The sequence below is a fragment of the Bombina bombina genome, chromosome 8, assembly GCF_027579735.1.
Source record: "Bombina bombina isolate aBomBom1 chromosome 8, aBomBom1.pri, whole genome shotgun sequence".
Taxonomy (NCBI): Eukaryota; Metazoa; Chordata; class Amphibia; order Anura; family Bombinatoridae; genus Bombina; species Bombina bombina.
The window spans coordinates 223,052,099-223,072,824 of record NC_069506.1 but is presented as its reverse complement, the minus strand read 5'-3'; the positions used below and the strand labels follow the sequence as shown (position 1 = coordinate 223,072,824).

Here is a 20,726-nt window from a genome sequence, read left to right as displayed (position 1 = left end):
GCAAGAGAAGTGATTTATGACTATCGTCTGCTGTGATAGTGAGAGGATTCTTTGTAGATTAGCTAAGTTTAGCTGCATGCATCAGCAGTCACTATGCAGCCAGAGAGCAGTACTCTGGGCACTGGGGACCTTTGGTTTATGGACTTCCTTTTGGAGCACTTGGTGGACTTTTTATTAAATATTAAATGTGCTATGAACCACTAATAGTTATCACCTGATTTTATTGTTTATCAACTATATATTTGATGCTTTTCATGCTGAAGTCACATATTTATTGTTTTTATCAATGTTTTTATGTTTTATGTCTAGCTAAATAGCTATTATTTTAATTGTATGAACTATACTAGCTATTCCTCTATATGTACTGTTTCTATAACTTTCTAGCTTGAGGTAATTTATGTATCCCTGGATTGATTTGTAGCTGTCATCCTGTAGTACTATAATTAGGCTGCTACGTAGTATTCCCTAATACTTTTTGGTCAAAATATTAACAAAAAGGCTATTTATACCTTTTTATTTAGTTACATATATATATTTTTTATCATTTTGTTGATGGTGCGCCTTTATCTTTCTACTTTCCTTTTGTTTTTCTTGCATTGTTCGTATTGAAGCTGGAGGTTTTGGGGTTCCTCTTTCTTCGATAGGTAGTTTGAGGCAGCACTGTGCTATTACTATATATTTATATTTTTCTTTTTGCTTTGTCCTTCGGATACCATTTTTTGCGCCATACTCACATTCTTCTTTCCTATATATATATATATATATATATATATATATATATATATATATATATATATATATATATATATATATATATTGTGAACCCCCATTTTAATAACCCACAAGCCGCCACTGCTGCGGCCTGAGGAAAAATAGCACTCACCGGTACCATTTAAAATAAAAAAGTTTTACTTGAAGAAAATAAAAACTTTCATTTTAACACCTCTTTCACTTTACCTCTTCCTATTACTAGTAACGGCAAAGAGAATGACTGGGGGGTAGAGTCAAGAAGGAGCTATATAGACAGCTCTGCTGCTGTGGTGCTCTTTGCCACTTCCTGTTAGCAGGAGGATAATATCCCACAAGTAAGGATGAATCCGTGGACTCGTCGTATCTAGTAGAAGAAATAATATTTTCTTATGCTTATTTGTTTTACTAACTGTATATTTCATTATTGCCTTTCTATGATGATTATATTTTCATGATCATTTAAAGCATTATACTATAAATGTTTGCTTAACTTTTTTTGCTTCTGGTCTCTAAGGCCTAGATTTGGAGTTTGGCGGTAGAAGGGCTGTTAACGCTCCGCGGGCTTTTTTCTGGCCGCACCATAAAATTAACTCTGGTATCGAGAGTTCAAACAAAAGCTGCGTTAGGCTCCAAAAAAGGAGCGTAGAGCATTTTTACCGCAAATGCAACTCTCGATACCAGAGTTGCTTACGGACGCGGCCAGCCTCAAAAACGTGCTCGTGCACGATTCTCCCATAGGAAACAATGGGGCTGTTTGAGCTGAAAAAAAACCTAACACCTGCAAAAAAGCAGAGTTCAGCTTCTAACGCAGCCCCATTGTTTCCTATGGGGAAACACTTCCTACGTCTGCACCTAACACTCTAACATGTACCCCGAGTCTAAACACCCCTAACCTTACACTTATTAACCATTAATCTGCCGCCCCCGCTATCGCTGACCCCTGCATTATATTATTAACCCCTAATCTTCCGCTCCGTAAACCGCCGCAACTTACATTATCCCTATGTACCCCTAATCTGCTGCCCCTAACACCGCCGACCCCTATATTATATTTATTAACCCCTAACCTGCCCCCCACAACGTCGCCGCCAGCTACTTACAATAATTAACCCCTAATCTGCCGAGCGGACCTGAGCGCTACTATAATAAAGTAATTAACCCCTAATCCGCCTCACTAACCCTATCATAAATAGTATTAACCCCTAATCTGCCCTCCCTAACATCGCCGACACCTAACTTCAATTATTAACCCCTAATCTGCCGACCGGACCTCATCGCTATTCTAATAAATGTATTAACCCCTAAAGCTAAGTCTAACCCTAACACTAACACCCCCCTAACTTAAATATAATTTAAATCTTACGAAATTAATTAACTCTTATTAAATAAATTATTCCTATTTAAAGCTAAATACTTACCTGTAAAATACATCCTAATATAGCTACAATATAAATTATAATTATATTGTAGCTATTTTAGGATTAATATTTATTTTACAGGCAACTTTGTAATTATTTTAGCCAGGTACAATAGCTATTAAATAGTTAAGAACTATTTAATAGTTACCTAGTTAAAATAATAACAAAATTACCTGTAAAATAAGTCCTAACCTAAGTTATAATTAAACCTAACACTACCCTATCAATAAATTAATTAAATAAACTACCTACAATTACCTACAATTAACCTAACACTACACTATCAATAAATAAATTAAATACAATTGCTACAAATAACTACAATTACATAAACTAACTAAAGTGCAAAAAATAAAAAAGAACTAAGTTACAAAAAATAAAAAAATATTTACCAACATTAGAAAAATATTACAACAATTTTAAACTAATTACACCTACTCTAAGCCCCCTAATAAAATAACAAAGACCCCCAAAATAAAAAATTCCCTACCCTATTCTAAATTAATAAATGTAAAAGCTCTTTTACCTTACCAGCCCTGAACAGGGCCCTTTGCGGGGCATGCCCCAAGAAAATCAGCTCTTTTGCCTGTAAAAAAACATACAATACCCCCCCCCCAACATTACAACCCACCACCCACATACCCCTAATCTAACCCAAACCCCCCTTAAATAAACCTAACACTAAGCCCCTGAAGATCTTCCTACCTTGTCTTCACCATCCAGGTATCACCGATCCGTCCTGGCTCCAAAATCTTCATCCAACCCAAGCGGGGGTTGGCGATCCATCATCCGGTGGCTGAAGAGGTCCAGAAGAGGCTCCAAAGTCTTCCTCCTATCCGGCAAGAAGAGGACATCCGGACCGGCAAACATCTTCTCCAAGCGGCATCTTCGATCTTCTTGCATCCGATGCGGAGCGGGTCCATCTTGAAGCAGCCGACGCAGATCCATCCTCTTCTTCCGTTGTCTCCCGACGAATGACGGTTCCTTTAAGGGACGTCATCCAAGATGGCGTCCCTTGAATTCCGATTGGCTGATAGGATTCTATCAGCCAATCGGAATTAAGGTAGGAATATTCTGATTGGCTGATGGAATCAGCCAATCAGAATCAAGTTCAATCCGATTGGCTGATCCAATCAGCCAATCAGATTGAGCTCGCATTCTATTGGCTGTTCCGATCAGCCAATAGAATGCAAGCTCAATCTGATTGGCTGATTGGATCAGCCAATAGGATTGAACTTGATTCTGATTGGCTGATTCCATCAGCCAATCAGAATTTTCCTACCTTAATTCCGATTGGCTGATAGAATCCTATCAGCCAATCGGAATTCAAGGGACGCCATCTTGGATGACGTCCCTTAAAGGAACCGTCATTCGTCGGGAGACAACGGAAGAAGAGGATGGATCCGCGTCGGCTGCTTCAAGATGGACCCGCTCCGCACCGGATGCAAGAAGATCGAAGATGCCGCTTGGAGAAGATGTTTGCCGGTCCGGATGTCCTCTTCTTGCCGGATAGGAAGAAGACTTTGGAGCCTCTTCTGGACCTCTTCAGCCACCGGATGATGGATCGCCAACCCCCGCTTGGGTTGGATGAAGATTTTGGAGCCAGGACGGATCGGTGATACCTGGATGGTGAAGACAAGGTAGGAAGATCTTCAGGGGCTTAGTGTTAGGTTTATTTAAGGGGGGTTTGGGTTAGATTAGGGGTATGTGGGTGGTGGGTTGTAATGTTGGGGGGGGGTATTGTATGTTTTTTTTTACAGGCAAAAGAGCTGTATTTCTTGGGGCATGCCCCGCAAAGGGCCCTGTTCAGGGCTGGTAAGGTAAAAGAGCTTTTACATTTATTAATTTAGAATAGGGTAGGGAATTTTTTATTTTGGGGGTCTTTGTTATTTTATTAGGGGGCTTAGAGTAGGTGTAATTAGTTTAAAATTGTTGTAATATTTTTCTAATGTTGGTAAATATTTTTTTATTTTTTGTAACTTAGTTCTTTTTTATTTTTTGTACTTTAGTTAGTTTATGTAATTGTAGTTATTTGTAGCAATTGTATTTAATTTATTTATTGATAGTGTAGTGTTAGGTTAATTGTAGGTAATTGTAGGTAGTTTATTTAATTAATTTATTGATAGGGTAGTGTTAGGTTTAATTATAACTTAGGTTAGGACTTATTTTACAGGTAATTTTGTTATTATTTTAACTAGGTAACTATTAAATAGTTCTTAACTATTTAATAGCTATTGTACCTGGTTAAAATAATTACAAAGTTGCCTGTAAAATAAATATTAATCCTAAAATAGCTATAATATAATTATAATTTATATTGTAGCTATATTAGGGTTTATTTTACAGGTAAGTATTTAGCTTTAAATAGGAATAATTTATTTAATAAGAGTTAATTAATTTCGTTAGATTTAAATTATATTTAACTTAGGGGGGTGTTAGTGTTAGGGTTAGACTTAGCTTTAGGGGTTAATCCATTTATTATAGTAGCGGTGAGCTCCGGTCGTCAGATTAGGGGTTAATAATTGAAGTTAGGTGTCGGCGATGTTAGGGAGGGCAGATTAGGGGTTAATACTATTTATGATAGGGTTAGTGAGGCGGGTTAGGGGTTAATAACTTTATTATAGTAGCGGTGCGGTCCGCTCGGCAGATTAGGGGTTAATAAATGTAGGCAGGTGTCGGCGACGTTGAGGGGGGGCAGATTAGGGGTTAATTAATATAATATAGGGGTCGGCGGTGTTAGGGGCAGCAGATTAGGGGTACATAAGGATAACGTAGGTGGCGGCGCTTTGCGGTCGGCAGATTAGGGGTTAATTATTGTAAGTAGCTGGCGGCGACGTTGTGGGGGCAGGTTAGGGGTTAATAAATATAATATAGGGGTCGGCGGTGTTAGGGGCAGCAGATTAGGGGTACATAAGTATAACGTAGTTGGCGGTCGGCAGATTAGGGGTTAAAAAATTTTAATCGAGTGGCGGCGATGTGGGGGGACCTCGGTTTAGGGGTACATAGGTAGTTTATGGGTGTTAGTGTACTTTAGGGTACAGTAGTTAAGAGCTTTATGAACCGGCGTTAGCCCAGAAAGCTCTTAACTCCTGCTTTTTTCAGGCGGCTGGAGTTTTGTCGTTAGAGCTCTAACGCTCACTTCAGACACGACTCTAAATACCGGCGTTAGAAAGATCCCATTGAAAAGATAGGATACGCAATTGACGTAAGGGGATCTGCAGTATGGAAAAGTCGCGGCTGAAAAGTGAGCGTTAGACCCTTTAATCACTGACTCCAAATACCGGCGGTAGCCTAAAACCAGCGTTAGGAGCCTCTAACGCTGGTTTTCACGGCTAACGCCAAACTCTAAATCTAGCCGTAAGGCTGCTCATTACAAACTGCTTGGTATATCCAGGGTGCTATGATTAATGTACTTATCCTCAACTGCTGAAGAACATTTACACATTATCTGTTTTGTAAGATAAATATTACAGTTTCATGCAGCGCTTTGCTAGAAATCATTGTAGAACTCCAGTATTGACTCACCTTATCCACATCTCCCAATCCCTCTGTGTCCAGCAGCACCAAAACACAGTTTGGTTTATTTGGATGAGGCACACACCACATCCAAATTCCTTTAGTTTGTGCCTGGATGGTTGCTCCCAGAGCGAAACCTGTAGTGAATGCATGAGAGCAAAGCTAGAGTGACAGAAAACTGTTGCATTCATAACGTATTTTAACATTTCATAATATACAGAATATAATGCAGTATAGCTTGTTGAGAGAATAAATCATACATCTATGTTATTGAATCTGGTATTGGTCATAGAGTGGGTGGGGTATGTATGGTACATTTTCTGGCTTGTTTGGTCGAAGAGGGAGAAGTACTGTACTTGGACATAGTCTTGGTCATATGGGACACAGTGTTGGTGATCCTGGTGTATTTTATGACATTTATGTGTTGTGGGTTTTATTCTTGAGAAACCAGGTATTAACAGAGCAAAAGAAAATATAATCCCTTTCTGGAATTGGTTCACAAATGTTAGATGTCTAGAAACTCTAATATAAAAGACAATGGCCTCTAGTTATTAAGCTCCGTACTTACCTGCATTCGCCGGCCCCAATACGCCCGCCTAAGTTCGCCTAACATCGCCGCTGCGGACCTGAATACGTTCGCCAAATTTATCAATAAAGCTGTCAAAAAGTCGCGCACCAAGTACGGTGCGATGAGCAGCGGACTGTGTTATTTATCAGTCATCAATCTCACTGCTCTTCGGCTTCTTCGCAGCTTTCTTGCTACCCTGTCACTAAGCACCCACACTATACTATACTGTTTTACCCCCTAAACCGCCGCTCCTGGAGCCCCCTGCAACTAAATAAACTTATTAACCCCTAAACCACCGCTCCCAGACCCAGCCGCCACCTACATTATACCTATTAACCCCAAATCTGCCGCCCCCTATGCCGCCGCCACCTACATAAATTTATTAACCCCTATCCTGCCAATCCCGGACCCCGCTGCAACTAAATAAATTGTTTAACCCCTAAACCGCCATTGCCGGAGCCCATCGCCACCTACATTATATTTATTAACCCCTATCCTGGCCCCCCTATACCGCCGCCACTATATTAAATTTATTAAACCCCAAAATCTAAGTCTAACCCTAACACCCCCTAGCTTAAATATAATTTAAATAAAGCTAAATAAATATTGCTATTATTAACTAAATAATTCCTATTTAAAACTAAATACTTACCTATAAAATAAACCCTAAGATAGCTACAATATAATTTTAGCTATTTTAGGATTTATTTTTATTTTACAGGCAACTTTGTATTTATTTTAACTAGGTACAATAGTTATTAAATAGTTATTAACTATTTAATAACTACCTAGCTAAAATAAATACAAAATTACCTGTAAAATAAATCCTAACCTAAGTTACAATTACACCTAACACTACACTATCATTAAATAAATTAAATTAATTAACTACAATTCTCTACAATTAAATACAATTAACTAAAATTAACTAAAGTACAAAAAAACCAAACAGTAAATTACAGAAAATAAAAAATACAAGAATTTTAAACTAATTACACCTAATCTAAGCCCCCTAATAAAATAAAAAAGCCCCCCAAAGTAATAAAATTCCCTAGCCTATAATAAATTACAAATAGCCCTTAAAAGGGCCTTTTGCAGGGCATTGCCCCAAAGTAATCAGCTCTTTTACCTGTAAAAAAAAGAAATGCAACCCCCCCAACATTACAACCCACCACCCACACACCCCTACTCTAAAACCCACCCAAACCCCCCTTAAAAAAACCTAACACTAATTCCCTGAAGATCACCCTACCTTGAGCCGTCTTCACCCAGTCGGGCCGAACTCTTCATCCAATCCGGCCAGAAGAGGTTCTTAAGAGGGTCCGAAGTCTTCATCCTATCCGTGCAGAAGAGGACATCCAGACCAGAAGAAGTCTTCATCCAAGCTGCATCTTCTATCTTCTTCCATCCGACGAGGAGCGGCACCATCTTGAAGACATCCGACGCGGAGCATCCTTCCATCCCGACAACTGAACGACAAATGACGGTTCCTTTAAATGACGTCATCCAAGATGGCATCCCTCGAATTCTGATTGGCTGATAGGATTCTATCAGCCAATCGGAATTAAGGTAGGAAAAATCTGATTGGCTGATTCAATCAGCCGGTCTGGATGTCCTCTTCTGCCCAGATAGGATGAAGACTTCTGACCCTCAGGAGGACCTCTTCTGGCCGGATTGGATGAAGACTTCGGCCCAGCTGGGTGAAGATGGCTCAAGGTAGGGTGATCTTCTGGGGGTTAGTGTAAGGTTTTTTTAAGGGGGGTTTGGGTGGGTTTTAGAGTAGGGGTGTGTGGGTGGTGGGTTGTAATGTTAGGGGAGTTGTATTTCTTTTTTTACAGGTAAAAGAGCTGATTACTTTGGGGCAATGCCCCGCAAAAGGCCCTTTTAAGGGCTGTTTGTAAATTAGTATAGGGTAGGGAATTTTATTATTTTGGGGGGCTTTTTTATTTTATTAGGGGGCTTAGATTAGGTGTAATTAGTTTAAAATTCTTGTATTTTTTTTATTTTCTGTAATTTAGTGTTTTTTTGTACTTTAGTTAATTTTAGTTAATTGTATTTAATTGTAGGGAATTGTAGTTAATTAATTTAATTTATTTAATGATAGCGTAGTGTTAGGTGTAATTGTAACTTAGGTTAGGATTTATTTTACAGGTAATTTTGTATTTATTTTAGCTAGGTAGTTATTAAATAGTTAATAACTATTTAATAACTATTGTACCTAGTTAAAAAAAATACAAAGTTGCCTGTAAAATAAAAATAAATCATAAAATAGCTACAATATAATTATTAGTTATATTGTAGCTAGCTTATGGTTTATTTTATAGGTAAGTATTTAGTTTTAAATAGGAATAATTTAGTTAATAATAGTAATTTTATTTAGTTTTATTTAAATTATATTTAAGTTAGGGGGGTGTTAGGGTTAGACTTAAGTTTAGGGGTTAATAACTTTATTATAGTGGCGGCGGTGTAGGGGGGGCAGGACAGGGGTTAATAAGTTTAATGTAGGTGGCGGCGGTGTAGGGGGGGCAGGATAGGGGTTAATAAGTTTAATGTAGCTGGCGGTAGGCTCCGGGAGCGGTGGTTAAGGGTTAAACATTTTATTTAGTTGTGGCGGGGTCCGGGAGTGGCGTTTTAGGGGTTAATAAGTTTATTTAGTTGCGGCGGGGTCCGGGAGGGGCGGTTTAGGGGTTAATAAGTTTAATGTAGGTGGCGGCGGGGTCCGGGAGCAGCAGTTTAGGGGTTAATAAGTATAATGTAGGTGGCTGCGGTGTAGGGGGGCAGATTAGGGGTGTTTAGACTCGGGGTACATGTTAGGGTGTTAGGTGCAGACATCTCCCATAGGAATCAATGGGATATCGAGCAGCAGCGAACATGAGCTTTCGCTGCTGTCAGACTCCCATTGATTCCTATGGCATCCGCCACCTCCAGGGCGACGGATTGAAAACTAGGTACGCTGGGCCGGAAAAGTGCCGAGCGTACCTGCTAGGAATTTGATAACTTCCAAAAGTAGTCAGAGTGTGCTGAACTTGCGTTCGGAACATCTGTAGTGATGTAAGCATCGATCTGTGTTGGACTGAGTCCGGCGGATCGTAGCTTACGTTACAAAATTCTACTTTTGCCGGTCTGTAGAGCTTGATATCAGCCTCGCCACAAATACGCTGCGGAATTCCAGCGTATTTGCGGTTGACAGCTTGATAAGTGGAAGCCAATAGATTTACAATAAAATGCCCGTATCTGATAATTTAAATAATTGAAATCACACTTACCATGACTTTTGCCTGCTAATTTATTCATCAGATAAGATTTTCCAGTTCGGTATTTTCCTACTATTGCAACTACCACAACTGGCTCTTTGATATCATTCAGAATCTTTGCAGCCTCTCGGTTGACAGCGATATTACTCTCATGGTTCTCAACCAGACATATGGGGTGCGGCATATCAACCTTAGGACCCATTATCAGTCTAGAAGTGAGAAAAGGATCTGTAGTTACCTTTAAGTAGTACAACTTTAGTTATTACTTTCTAGCACCAACACCATGCATAAGATAAGTTACGACTATGTCTTGTTAAGCAAAATACTGTCAGAGTTGAAATCCCTGTATAAACATAAATGGGACAACATAAACTTATTTCAGCATTACACATATACCTATGTCAGGTCCCAAAGAACTCACCCAGGCACACTATGAGCTGGCACAGTTAATGGCTATTGTTGGTCAGGTGTCTGAAGACAGGTCAGAATCTAGCACTACTGTGGAGATTGGGTGCACTAGTGCACTAAAGTTAGTGGTTTGATGGCCATGTTAACATTAATTATAGATCTGACTGTGGGACCTTTGTTACAGTTAGAATTAGCCCATAAGGTCCACAGGAAGTTTTAAAGGGCAGTGCATGTGTCATTCTGTGGTTGGTTATTCAGTTATGTTTTTTTTTTTATCCTGGTTCAACCCCCCGCCTGTTATCTGGATTATGTTACCTGTTTGCCCCTTTACTTTGTCACCTGTCTTGGATTTAGAACCAGATTACTGACTTTGGGACTGTTTCTTGATTTATCCATTTGCCTACTCCCCTGCTTTGTCACCTGGCTCCCACTAATTCTTCTGGTTCATTACCCTTGTGTGTATTGTTACTACTCTCCTATGCTACTTAAAAAACTGACTTCTGGTTCAAGCAATCCCGCTACACTAAAGAATGCAGCTCACTCCTGTTCTAGCTTGCACTGCATCGCCTGCACCATTGGCTCCCATATACAATGCAACTATTGGTTAATCTCACAGTAGTTTATTACAACAAAAGAAAATAGCGATTGTTACTAATTTTATAAACAAGTTCTTAGGGCCCAATAATGTAAATGAGTCCTTTAAGTACTGTGAGGTATCTCCTGTGAAGGAGAGACATATACAATACAATATAATGCTCAAAAAAGCCCCTAAATATTTTGCTTGACTTCTCTCCATGCCAATGAGTTTTTGATCATCAGGCCCATAGTACACACAACCTTCAACAGAAACTAACATAAAAACTTAGTTAAAAAAAAAAAATTCTCAGCCAAAATCCTTAGAAAAGGGGTATGTATGCCATTAGTCACAACAATAAATGTACTAGACGTGCATTTAGATTCAGACAAATGTAAAAACAAAAAGGTATTTTTCCATATTAGTTGCATTTGTCTGTTAATAATAAATAGATGGTTCTTTAACCAAAAAAGAAGGAATTAATGTGGTTAAAACTTTTATTATAAAGGTGGAAAAGACTTTTCTGCTTCACTTTTGTTGACAATACTGACACCATTTTAAAAAAAATGTATGTTTTGTACTGCTATTGGCTTGCATCAGTTATGGTAGCTAGTACTTTAACTTTATTTAAGTGAGATGGCTCTACTACAGAAAAATAAATAAAAGGAGAGGGAGGGATGGGGAGCTATGCTACAGAAAAAAGGTAGGGTTGGGGGTGGGTGATCCCTAACTAATGATAGGCGGAGAGGGACCCACTACACTACAGAAATAAAATGTAAAAAAAAACAACAAAAACATTTTATATAAAAAAACAGTCAGTACCTAAGATGGCGAGCACTAGTTAGAGGGGGAGGGTTAGAGAGCTTTTAGCAGGGATCAAAAAATAAAAAATAAATATTTAATTTGAAAGAAAAAAATCACCTTATATTTTCATATTGATAGACTGTCTGTGAGTACCTAAGATGGGGGTGGCCAGTGGGGGGTGAGGGAGGGAAGAGAGCTGTTTCGGAGGGATCAGGGGGTGGGAAATGTCAGGAGAAAGGCAAATCACTACACTAAAGCTAAAATTAAAGAGACATTATACATTCATTTTTTCTTTGCATAAATGTTTTGTAGATGATCTATTTATATAGCCCATAAAGTTTTTTTTTTTTTTTAAATGTATAGTTTTGCTTATTTTAAAATAACATTGCTCTGATTTTCAGACTCCTAACCAATCCCCAATGTTTTATGAGAATACTGTCAGCTACCTACTCCAGCTTGCTCCTGTTTGTGTAAAGGGTCTATTCATATGTAGAGGAAGGGGGAGGGGGGGAGGGTCTTATTTTCCACTTGCAGTGGGCTTTCCAGCTACCTTTTCAGCAGAGCTAAACTGAGAGCTTCTAAGTAAGTTTTTAAATCGTTTTATACTGGATTTTTATATCAGTATCTGTGCATCGTATTCTTTATAGTAGTGTCTATTACATGCAGTTATATGAAAATGAGTGTATACTGTCCCTTTAACTACCTGATTAACCTCTTTACTGCTGGGAATTTCAGATGTGTGGTGCACAGCTGCAATTAGCGTCCAAATTACCAAAAAGTAACATAACTTGTATGTTTGCTATTTCTAAACAAAGGGGATCCCAGAGAAGTTCTTACAACCATTTGTGTCATGATTGCACAAGCGGTATGTAAATAATTTGAGTGAGAAACCCAAAGTTTGTGAAAAAGTAAAAATATTTTTTTATATAATCGCATTTGGCGTTGAAAGGGTGGCATGTAATATACCAAAATGGGCCAAGATCAATACCTTGGGTTGTCTGCTTAAAAATATATCTATAGTTTTGACAGGTAATTAAAAAAAAAAAAGCAAGGCTTTATTTTTGTTTAAATGGAGTGATAACAAAAATGCTAAAAATTTTCCAGTATTTTTGGGCAAGTTCATCTCTGAAAGTCCCGGTAGTGAAGGGGTTAAAATTGCATACTATCTGAATTATGAAAGTTTAATTTTGAGTTTCACTTCCCTTTAATACAGACAAGGTATTTCAGGAAGCATATTCCTTTTTACAGATTATTACATTTTTTTCACTTGATGTTTAACATATAAACATCCATACTCACTTTACTTACTTCCATTAAATGATTTCAGAATGAAACTGAAAGCTTGCTTCCTGCCAGCTTGTTCTAGCTCAGTTATAATTAGCTTTACATTCTGGGAATTGACTGTAAAGAACCTGTTTTCTGTATTGAAAATATATAAGAAAGCGCCTAATTCTCTCAGTGCTCGCAGCAAATACTCAGGGCGGGGCAGGTTTTATTTGATCAACAATGCATATTGGTCCCCATTCACGCATGCACATAGGTATTATGGGCCCCATTTCATATGCTGCGTCGCCTGCAAAAGCCGGCGATGCCGGTTTTTGTGCGGGTTTGGTATCTATCCTATATACAGAGCCGCATATAAATTTGGCACGTATATTTCACCCGTCCCCACAATTTTTACTCCCATAGGCTAAAATGGGACCGGGTCGTAAATCGGTATCCAATATCCAGCACAAGGGCTTTGGCAGTTTAGGGGTTAATACTTTAATAGTTTTAGTGCGTTGTGGGCTTTAGCGGTTTAGGGGTTAATACTTTAATAGGTTTCTTGCGTTGTGGGTTAATGGTGGATTAGGGGTTAATAGTTTTAATAGGTAGTTTGCGAGGCTAGGGTTTGCGGATTTAGGGGTTAATAATTTAGTTATTACTTGCGGTGTGGGTTTGATGGCGGATATAGGGGTTAATAGTTTAATTAGGCTTATTGCGTTGTGTGGGGTTGTCGGTCTAGGGGTTACTGCATTTATTATTAGTAGTGAGAGGGGGGGATTGCTGATATAGTGGTTTTTATGTGTCGGGCTTATTTTTGCGAGGCGTGTTAGACTTTTACGGGAGATTTGTTATTTTCTTTACTTTTCTTAGGCGCCGGCAGTTTCTAAAGTGCCGTTAGTCACTGGCGACTCCAGAAATTTGCTAATTTTTGGACATCGCTAGTTTATCCGACTTACGGCACTTTATGAGCTGCCGGTGCCGTATATATGTAATAGCCGGATGTGCAAGGTGAAATTACGGGTGGCACGGGTTGCAGTGCTTGCGCTGAAGCCTGAGCCGTATATGTAATTGCGCCCTATGTAGGGATTCTTCACTGGCTACTTACAAAACAAAATGCAAGATTTAGCTTTTAAAGTTTATAGACAGAATACACTTCCCAACTGTATATATGTTTTTGTTTAATTATTTTTTTCCTATTGTACATTAGGGATGGGCGAATGTTTTGCAACATTCGAAAAACGGCACGAATTTTAACACATTCGTTCGTTCGAATCGAATTTCAAATGTTTACATAACATTCTAACATTCGATTTTCGAATATTCGGTTTCAAATTTTACGATTACATTCGAAAATATTCGAATTCGAAAAATTCAAATTTAGATTGTAATAGTATTTCTAATGCTTTTTCTTTAAATGTAATATTAGAATTATGCAATATTCGAATTCGAAAAATTCGAATTTAGATTGTAATAGTATTTCTAATGCTTTTTCTTTAAATGTAATATTCGAATTATGCAATATTCGAATTTGAAAAATTCGAATTTAGATTGTAATAGTATTTCTAATGCTTTTTCTTTAAATGTAATATTTCGAATTATGCAATACGTGTATTCGAATTCGAAAAATTCGAATTTAGATTGTAATAGTATTTCTAATGCTTTTTCTTTAAATGTAATATTCGAATTATGCAATATTCGAATTCGAAAAATTCGAATTTAGATTGTAATAGTATTTTTAATGCTTTTTCTTTAAATGTAATATTCGAATTATGCAATATTCGAATTCGAAAAATTTGAATTTAGATTGTAATAGTATTTCTAATGCTTTTTCTTTAAATGTATTATTCGAATTATGCAATACGTGTATTCGAATTCGAAAAATTCGAATTTAGATTGTAATAGTATTTCTAATGCTTTTAAATGTAATATTCGAATTCGAAAAATTCGAATTTATATTCGAATTCAAAAAATTCGAATTTATATTCGAATTCGAAAAATTCGAATTTCAAATGTAGACATTCGATATAATTCTAAACATTCGAATTCGAAAGTGACATTCGAAAACTGTAAATAGCATTCGATTTTCAAATTTCTAAGAATATTCGTTCTTTTTTTTGATTTAATAATTTTTTATTGAGGTTAAAATAGCAGGTTCACAACAGTCTCATCAAAAGGTAAAACTTCACAGGATACATTCTACTGACATGACGTGACATTTAAACACCTCATTTTGTGAGTCTAATAGATTCGCCAAGTCCTCAGATTAACAGGTCCAGTCAAGGGACCAGAAGTCAAGCAAGCATTTGAGGACATGTTGACATAGATAATAGTACAAAACACAGTTCCAGCATATATGAAGTGATACAGATTGTGGAATGAACATACAATATTCAAATAAAACAGACTTCAGTTTCTATTCTAAATCTATTAACTGATAACACTGAACTTGTATTAACGTATGGATGATTAGGACTATTATCATATATAAACTACAGAGAAGCAGGAAATTCTAACAAAGTTTAATTACCTGATTTTAAACCCCGAGAGCCGTTCTATGAAAATACAGGAAAAACTAAGTCATGGCTCTACGGGTTGGACAGAGACTACCTAACTCTGTCAAAAGATATGCGGGGAAGAAATAAATCATCCCTAACGCACATAGATAGTGGGGGGCGGAGGGTAGGCCGCAAATAGCATACCGCTCTATTGTTATTGTGCTTATCTAACAACTTTAATATTCATCTTAATTAGCCTCTTCAAACATATGTGAAAGCTATGTTGTGTATAATGTGCTCAAACTACGCTGGAAAACATGGATAATTAGTGAGGCAACTTAACAACAGTTAAAGCTGAGGATAGGGAAGTAGTTAACGGAGGTTCACAGTTCTGAGAGGTGGGAGCTGAATGCATTAGGCTTATGTGCTGTTTACAAAAGATTAATAGGGAAATTTATATAAAATCATTGCCCTAGGGATCACAGGATATATGATATTCTGTAGGTGACTGTGTATGAGATAAACGGAGTAACAGTACAGTCTTAACACCTGAACCAGAGCACTGCAGCGAGGGTGATGTCTTCTACTTATATCTCTACGGAGGTACTATGTGCTATGAATCGCCCAACTACTTAAGGGCAGATAAACTAGATAATGGACCCTAGGGAATTTAAATCCAACCCTACCTATAGTGCATTTACATTGTGTTTAACTCCCATTAATCAAAAAAGATAGTACAGATGCATGTACCATTACACAAAAATTTCTGATAGTCTTATAGCCTGAGATATGCAGCTGATTTGAGAAGCTTAGTGAGAAATGTTAGAATTGTGGGATCTGCATATTCTCAGAATATGTGTTTAAAGATAGAATTATAGAAAAACTCATATAAGTTATTAAAGTGTGGTGTGCAATATGTATGCGTACAGCATCATTCTAGAAGTTGTAAAAAGAATAACACTCCAACACAGCAATCACTCACTTAACAAGCAAGCTAAATATTCATGGCATAATGTAGATTATGAACTAGACTAACACAAACCATTGCATGCAAAAAAACAAAGAAAAATTATGCTCTACCAAGCCTGTAGCTCTGTGTCAACCGTAATGTTTAGTGCACTATTTCATAGGTACATACTACTTATGAGGCAGGCCAGCCAACTATGTTAGCAAGTGGCTAACTATAGACAACATGTACACCCTTGCAAAAAGGCTACTGAATACCTATGTATCTGGCATGTAGCCGACCCCCCTGGAAAAAAGTGCAGCATAAGAAAAAAAACAGACCAACAATAACAAGAAACACAGTGTCCAGGCTATGCAATTCAGTATCAGGCTGGTAGTTATTCACTGATAAACATATGAATATCTGTGCATATGGGTAAATACAACAGTATCTCATTCAGATGAAGATATAGAGAGACTCTTCTCCTCAACTAGACAAATCCAAAGACATCTTTCTGCTTGTCCTATTCAGGGCTGCTGATGTAGAGATACACCACAAGGCTGTGCAAGTATGTCCAGAAAACTAGATCAAAGGGAGGGGAGCGGGTCAGTTCACAAGGTGGGTAGGGTGCTAGTAGAGGGCATAACATATGGTAATCTTGTAACAGGGCAGTCTGAAAAGGCTATCCACATTCCCTCAGGTAGTAGACAGAGTCAGCCCACTCCTGTTCTGTTGCGCCCCTCAAAGTCCCAGAGCACCTGGCCAGCCATCACCAGGTACCAAATATCCACAAACCTGCATGCACGTAGATATTTAGCCCAGCTCAGTGTAGCCTTACATAGCAAGGCATCTGCAATATCTTTAGAGCAGGCACCGTCCCCTCTGTGTAGTAGGCTCCGTCCGATATAAAGCTGTCTGTCGCTTCTGGTAGAATCAGCAAGAGCCTGTAAGTCGCTGCACTGCAGGGCACTAGTACCTCCTGGATTCTGTACCTGCACTACCCAGACTCCAGGGTGCTCCGTCTGGCATGACAAACCCTCTGCCACAGTTTTTACTTTCTGCAGGTCAGGTGCGCTGGCAATCTCAGCCGTGCAGGGTAATGGGGCATCTCCGTTCAGAACCATACTTCGGCAGAGTGCATTGAGGCTGTCAATCCTTTGACAGATTCTATATTCAAAATCCTCCAGGAGGCAGCGGAAGGCAGAACACAGGTCCGCCATGCTGTCATGTGGTGTCCGATTCAGTCCGTCATGCATGTAAAATGGCGCTGCTGAAAGCGCTTGCGGTCTCAGCTGCCTAGTCCGTGCTGCTTCAGAGATGCGGCTTGTGAGAAAGCTGTTACCTTCGCTCTGTACTCGCTATAAGATGTCGGCAATACTATATCTGTCCCATCATGCAGGGCCGCTTATATGAATAGAAATGGCGTGGCACTAGGGACTGCATAGGCCCCAGCACTCAATCTTTAAATCAGCGTGTTGTACAGGCCCATAATTCTTTTCGGAAGCACCACAGTCGTTTAATTACTTAAGTGCTTGATGGTTGTCCTCATAGGTGCTGCATCGTAGTAGAATTAACAACTTTTGGGCCAGTTAGTAAGAGGAGCCTCAGTATGTTGCGACCATCTTGGTCGGTGTCTCGCTCCGCCCCCAGAATATTCGTTCTTATCGACATTCGAATTTAGAATTCGAATTTCGGTAATAACATTCGTTCTACATTCGAAATTCGAAAATTTGCACATTCGCCCATCCCTATTGTACATGTGATCTGTTCACAATTTTAATATGTTCACTATCTTGTTTTATAATCAGAATATGGGCTAGATTATGAGTGGAGTTCTATTTAGTGCTCCCGCATTAACTTTCCTAGACAGAGGCTTTTTGCACACGTCAGGTTGCCCTTGTATTACATGTTGAAAGTAAAAAATGTTTGAGCATGTGCGTAAACCCAACATGAGCAAAAAATATTGTGACCGTGTTAACTTCTCCCATAGAAGTCAATAGAGCGCAAAAACACAAAAAAACTAATACCCATACTAGCACACTACCCAGAGCACGTATAGGTTCAAGAGCGCTAAACCCAACATGCATAAATTGCCATAAATTATTAACCCAAGCCTCCCTGGAAGAAAGTGAAACAAACACATTTTTAGATGTATTTCACAACAGAAATGTTTCACTTGCAATAATGAAAGAGCACCCACTGCAAGCTGGAAATAGCAGACACTCCCCCCTCCCCCTTCCTCTGCTAGGGTTGCCACCCAGCCGGTATTAACCCTATCCTCTGCACTGCATATGAAAAGACCCTTTACATAAACAGGAGCAAGCTGGAGTTGGTTAAGAGTCTGAAAATCAGAGCAATGTTATTTAAAAATAAGCAAAACTATATATTTAATGAAAAAAAACCTGTATGGGCTATATAAATGAATCATCTAAAAAAACATTTATGCAAAGAAAACTCTAGTGTATAATGTACTTTGAAACTGACAAACACTTTTAAATGCTGGTAAATTACTATTTTTGTACTATTAAACAGCAAACGTTCAGAGTTCTCATGTTGCAATGAGCGGGTGGAAATATAATCCCTCAACATTGTATTTAGTACATAAATGTAAACTTCCAGTGCATCAAATTAAAATATTTAGTTTTTCTTTAAAATTCCCTAGATGCCCTAATACAGTAAGTTTATTTTACTTGTTTTAAAGCATTTTTATCATTTGAGACATGTTATATGACAAATATATAGCAGTTAATTAATACACTCTCTTCCTTTAGATTTACAAAACAGACTGTTTTCCTTATAATAAAATAATACTCTATAATTTGTTCTTTTTTACAAGTCTTACCTTTGTAGGTAGAGTCTCTGACCTTTCTGTATCTCTGACCTTTCTGTATCGCTGTTACCGTGATTATGCAGTCACTTTTGTTTCAGTTTGCAGTTATTCACTGTTACTCAAAATGAAACTGAAAGCAGCATTTGCTAGTTTTTTTTCTTGTGATAAGGAAATTATCTTCCCATTCTACAAAGTGCATAGAAATTAGACTTTGCAACCTAAATGAGCTTTTTCACTAAGTGCAAACAGTTAAGAGATATAGGAGAAAATATTATGCAAGACACAGAATTTTTTTTAGCAATAGCCTATTTTAAAAGTGGCTCCATTTTGTGGTTGTATCACAATCCTATAGCTATTATTGTTTCTGATTAATAACAACTGCTTATGGCTTGTTGCAGGGACAAGCTTGGTAAGGAAATAGAACTTCTGACCACAGCCACAGTATTTACTGCCCAACAATGTTGTAAGACCCAAAGGACCTTTTCCCAACTGCAGTAAACAATGCGACATACAAGTCCAAATTAAACTTTCACGAGTCAGAGCATACAATTTTACTTATTTTATAAAATGTTCTTTGTTCTCTTGGAATATTTCGTAGAGAAGCATTCCTAGGTAGGCTGAGTAGCAATGTAATACTGGGAGCTAGCTGGTAATTGGTGACTACACACAAATGTATTTTGACATTGGCTCACTAGATTTGTTTAGGTAGCTCCCAGTAGTGCATTGCAGAGGTTAAACACACATTTTTATACAATAGATATGGCCATAATATAATGCGCTAGTAGAATACAGCATTTTATGTCTGTTTAACTATTTGCAATTTCATATACATTGTTGTAAGAAAATGACAGTGTTAAATGATTTGTATATTTTGTAAACAGATTTTTTGATGCAAAGATGTCCCTTTAACAAACAAAGAGACAGTCTACTCCATAATGTTTATTGTTTAGAAGGATAGACAATACTTTTATTACCCATTCCATAGTTATGCATAACCAACACGGTTATATTAATATACTTTAGAGCACAATGTTATCTATATAGCACACATAAACTAGCGCTTTCTTGCAGTGAAAAAAACTATTAATGAGCACTGAGATAAGAGGCGGCCTTTAAGAGCTTAGACATTAGCATTAGTGATGTCGCGAATAGTACACCGGCGAAAAGTTCCTGGCGAACATAGCATGTTCGCGTTCGCCGTGGCGGGCGAACATATGCGATGTTCGATCCGCCCCCTATTCGTCATCATTGAGTAAACTTTGACCCTGTATCTCACAGTCTGCAGACACATTTCAGCCAATCAGCAGCAGACCCTCCCTCCCAGACCCTCCCAGCTTCTGGACAGCAGCCATTTTAGATTCATTCGGAAGCTGCATTGTTAGTGAGAGGAGGGACAGTGTAGCTGCTGCTGATTTAATAGGGAAATTGATAGCTAGGCTAGTGTATTCAGTGTCCACTACAGTCCTGAAGGACTCATCTAATCTCTGCTGTAAGGACAGCACCCCAAAAAGCCCTTTTTAGGGCTAGAACATAATTTAAAAAAAAAAAAAAATTCCTGTGTAATCTAATTGCAGTTGCCTGCGTGCCAAGCCACTTGCCCAGTGCCACCACTCATATCTGGTGTAACAGTAGTGTAAATTTAAAAAAAAAAAACTTTTTTGACTGTGAAACATCAGTCTGCTTGTGTAATCTAATTGCAGTTGCCTGCCTGCCAGCGTGTGTACCAGGCCCACTTGCCCAGTGCCACCACTCATATCTGGTATAACAGTAGTGTAAATAAAAAAAAAAATTTGACTGTGAAACATCAGTCTGCTTGTGTAATCTAATTGCAGTTGCCTGCCAGCTTGTGTGCGAGGGTCACTTGTCCAGTGCCACCACTCATATCTGCTGTAACAGT

General features: G+C 38.3%; 1 protein-coding gene across 1 annotated transcript in view; it reads right to left on the bottom strand.

Moving 5' to 3' along the window:
• Positions 1 to 18,934, bottom strand: part of LOC128638940 (guanylate-binding protein 1) — a 147,027-nt gene extending 128,093 nt beyond the window's left edge. The window contains exons 1-3 of the mRNA XM_053691070.1: positions 18,842 to 18,934; positions 9,519 to 9,715; positions 5,694 to 5,821 (exon numbers count right to left, since the gene is read on the bottom strand). Of these exons, the coding sequence (XP_053547045.1) occupies positions 5,694 to 5,821; positions 9,519 to 9,708 (318 nt within the window). The 5' untranslated portion in view covers positions 9,709 to 9,715; positions 18,842 to 18,934. The remainder of the gene's footprint in view (positions 1 to 5,693; positions 5,822 to 9,518; positions 9,716 to 18,841) is intronic.
• Positions 18,935 to 20,726: the final 1,792 nt, after the last annotated feature.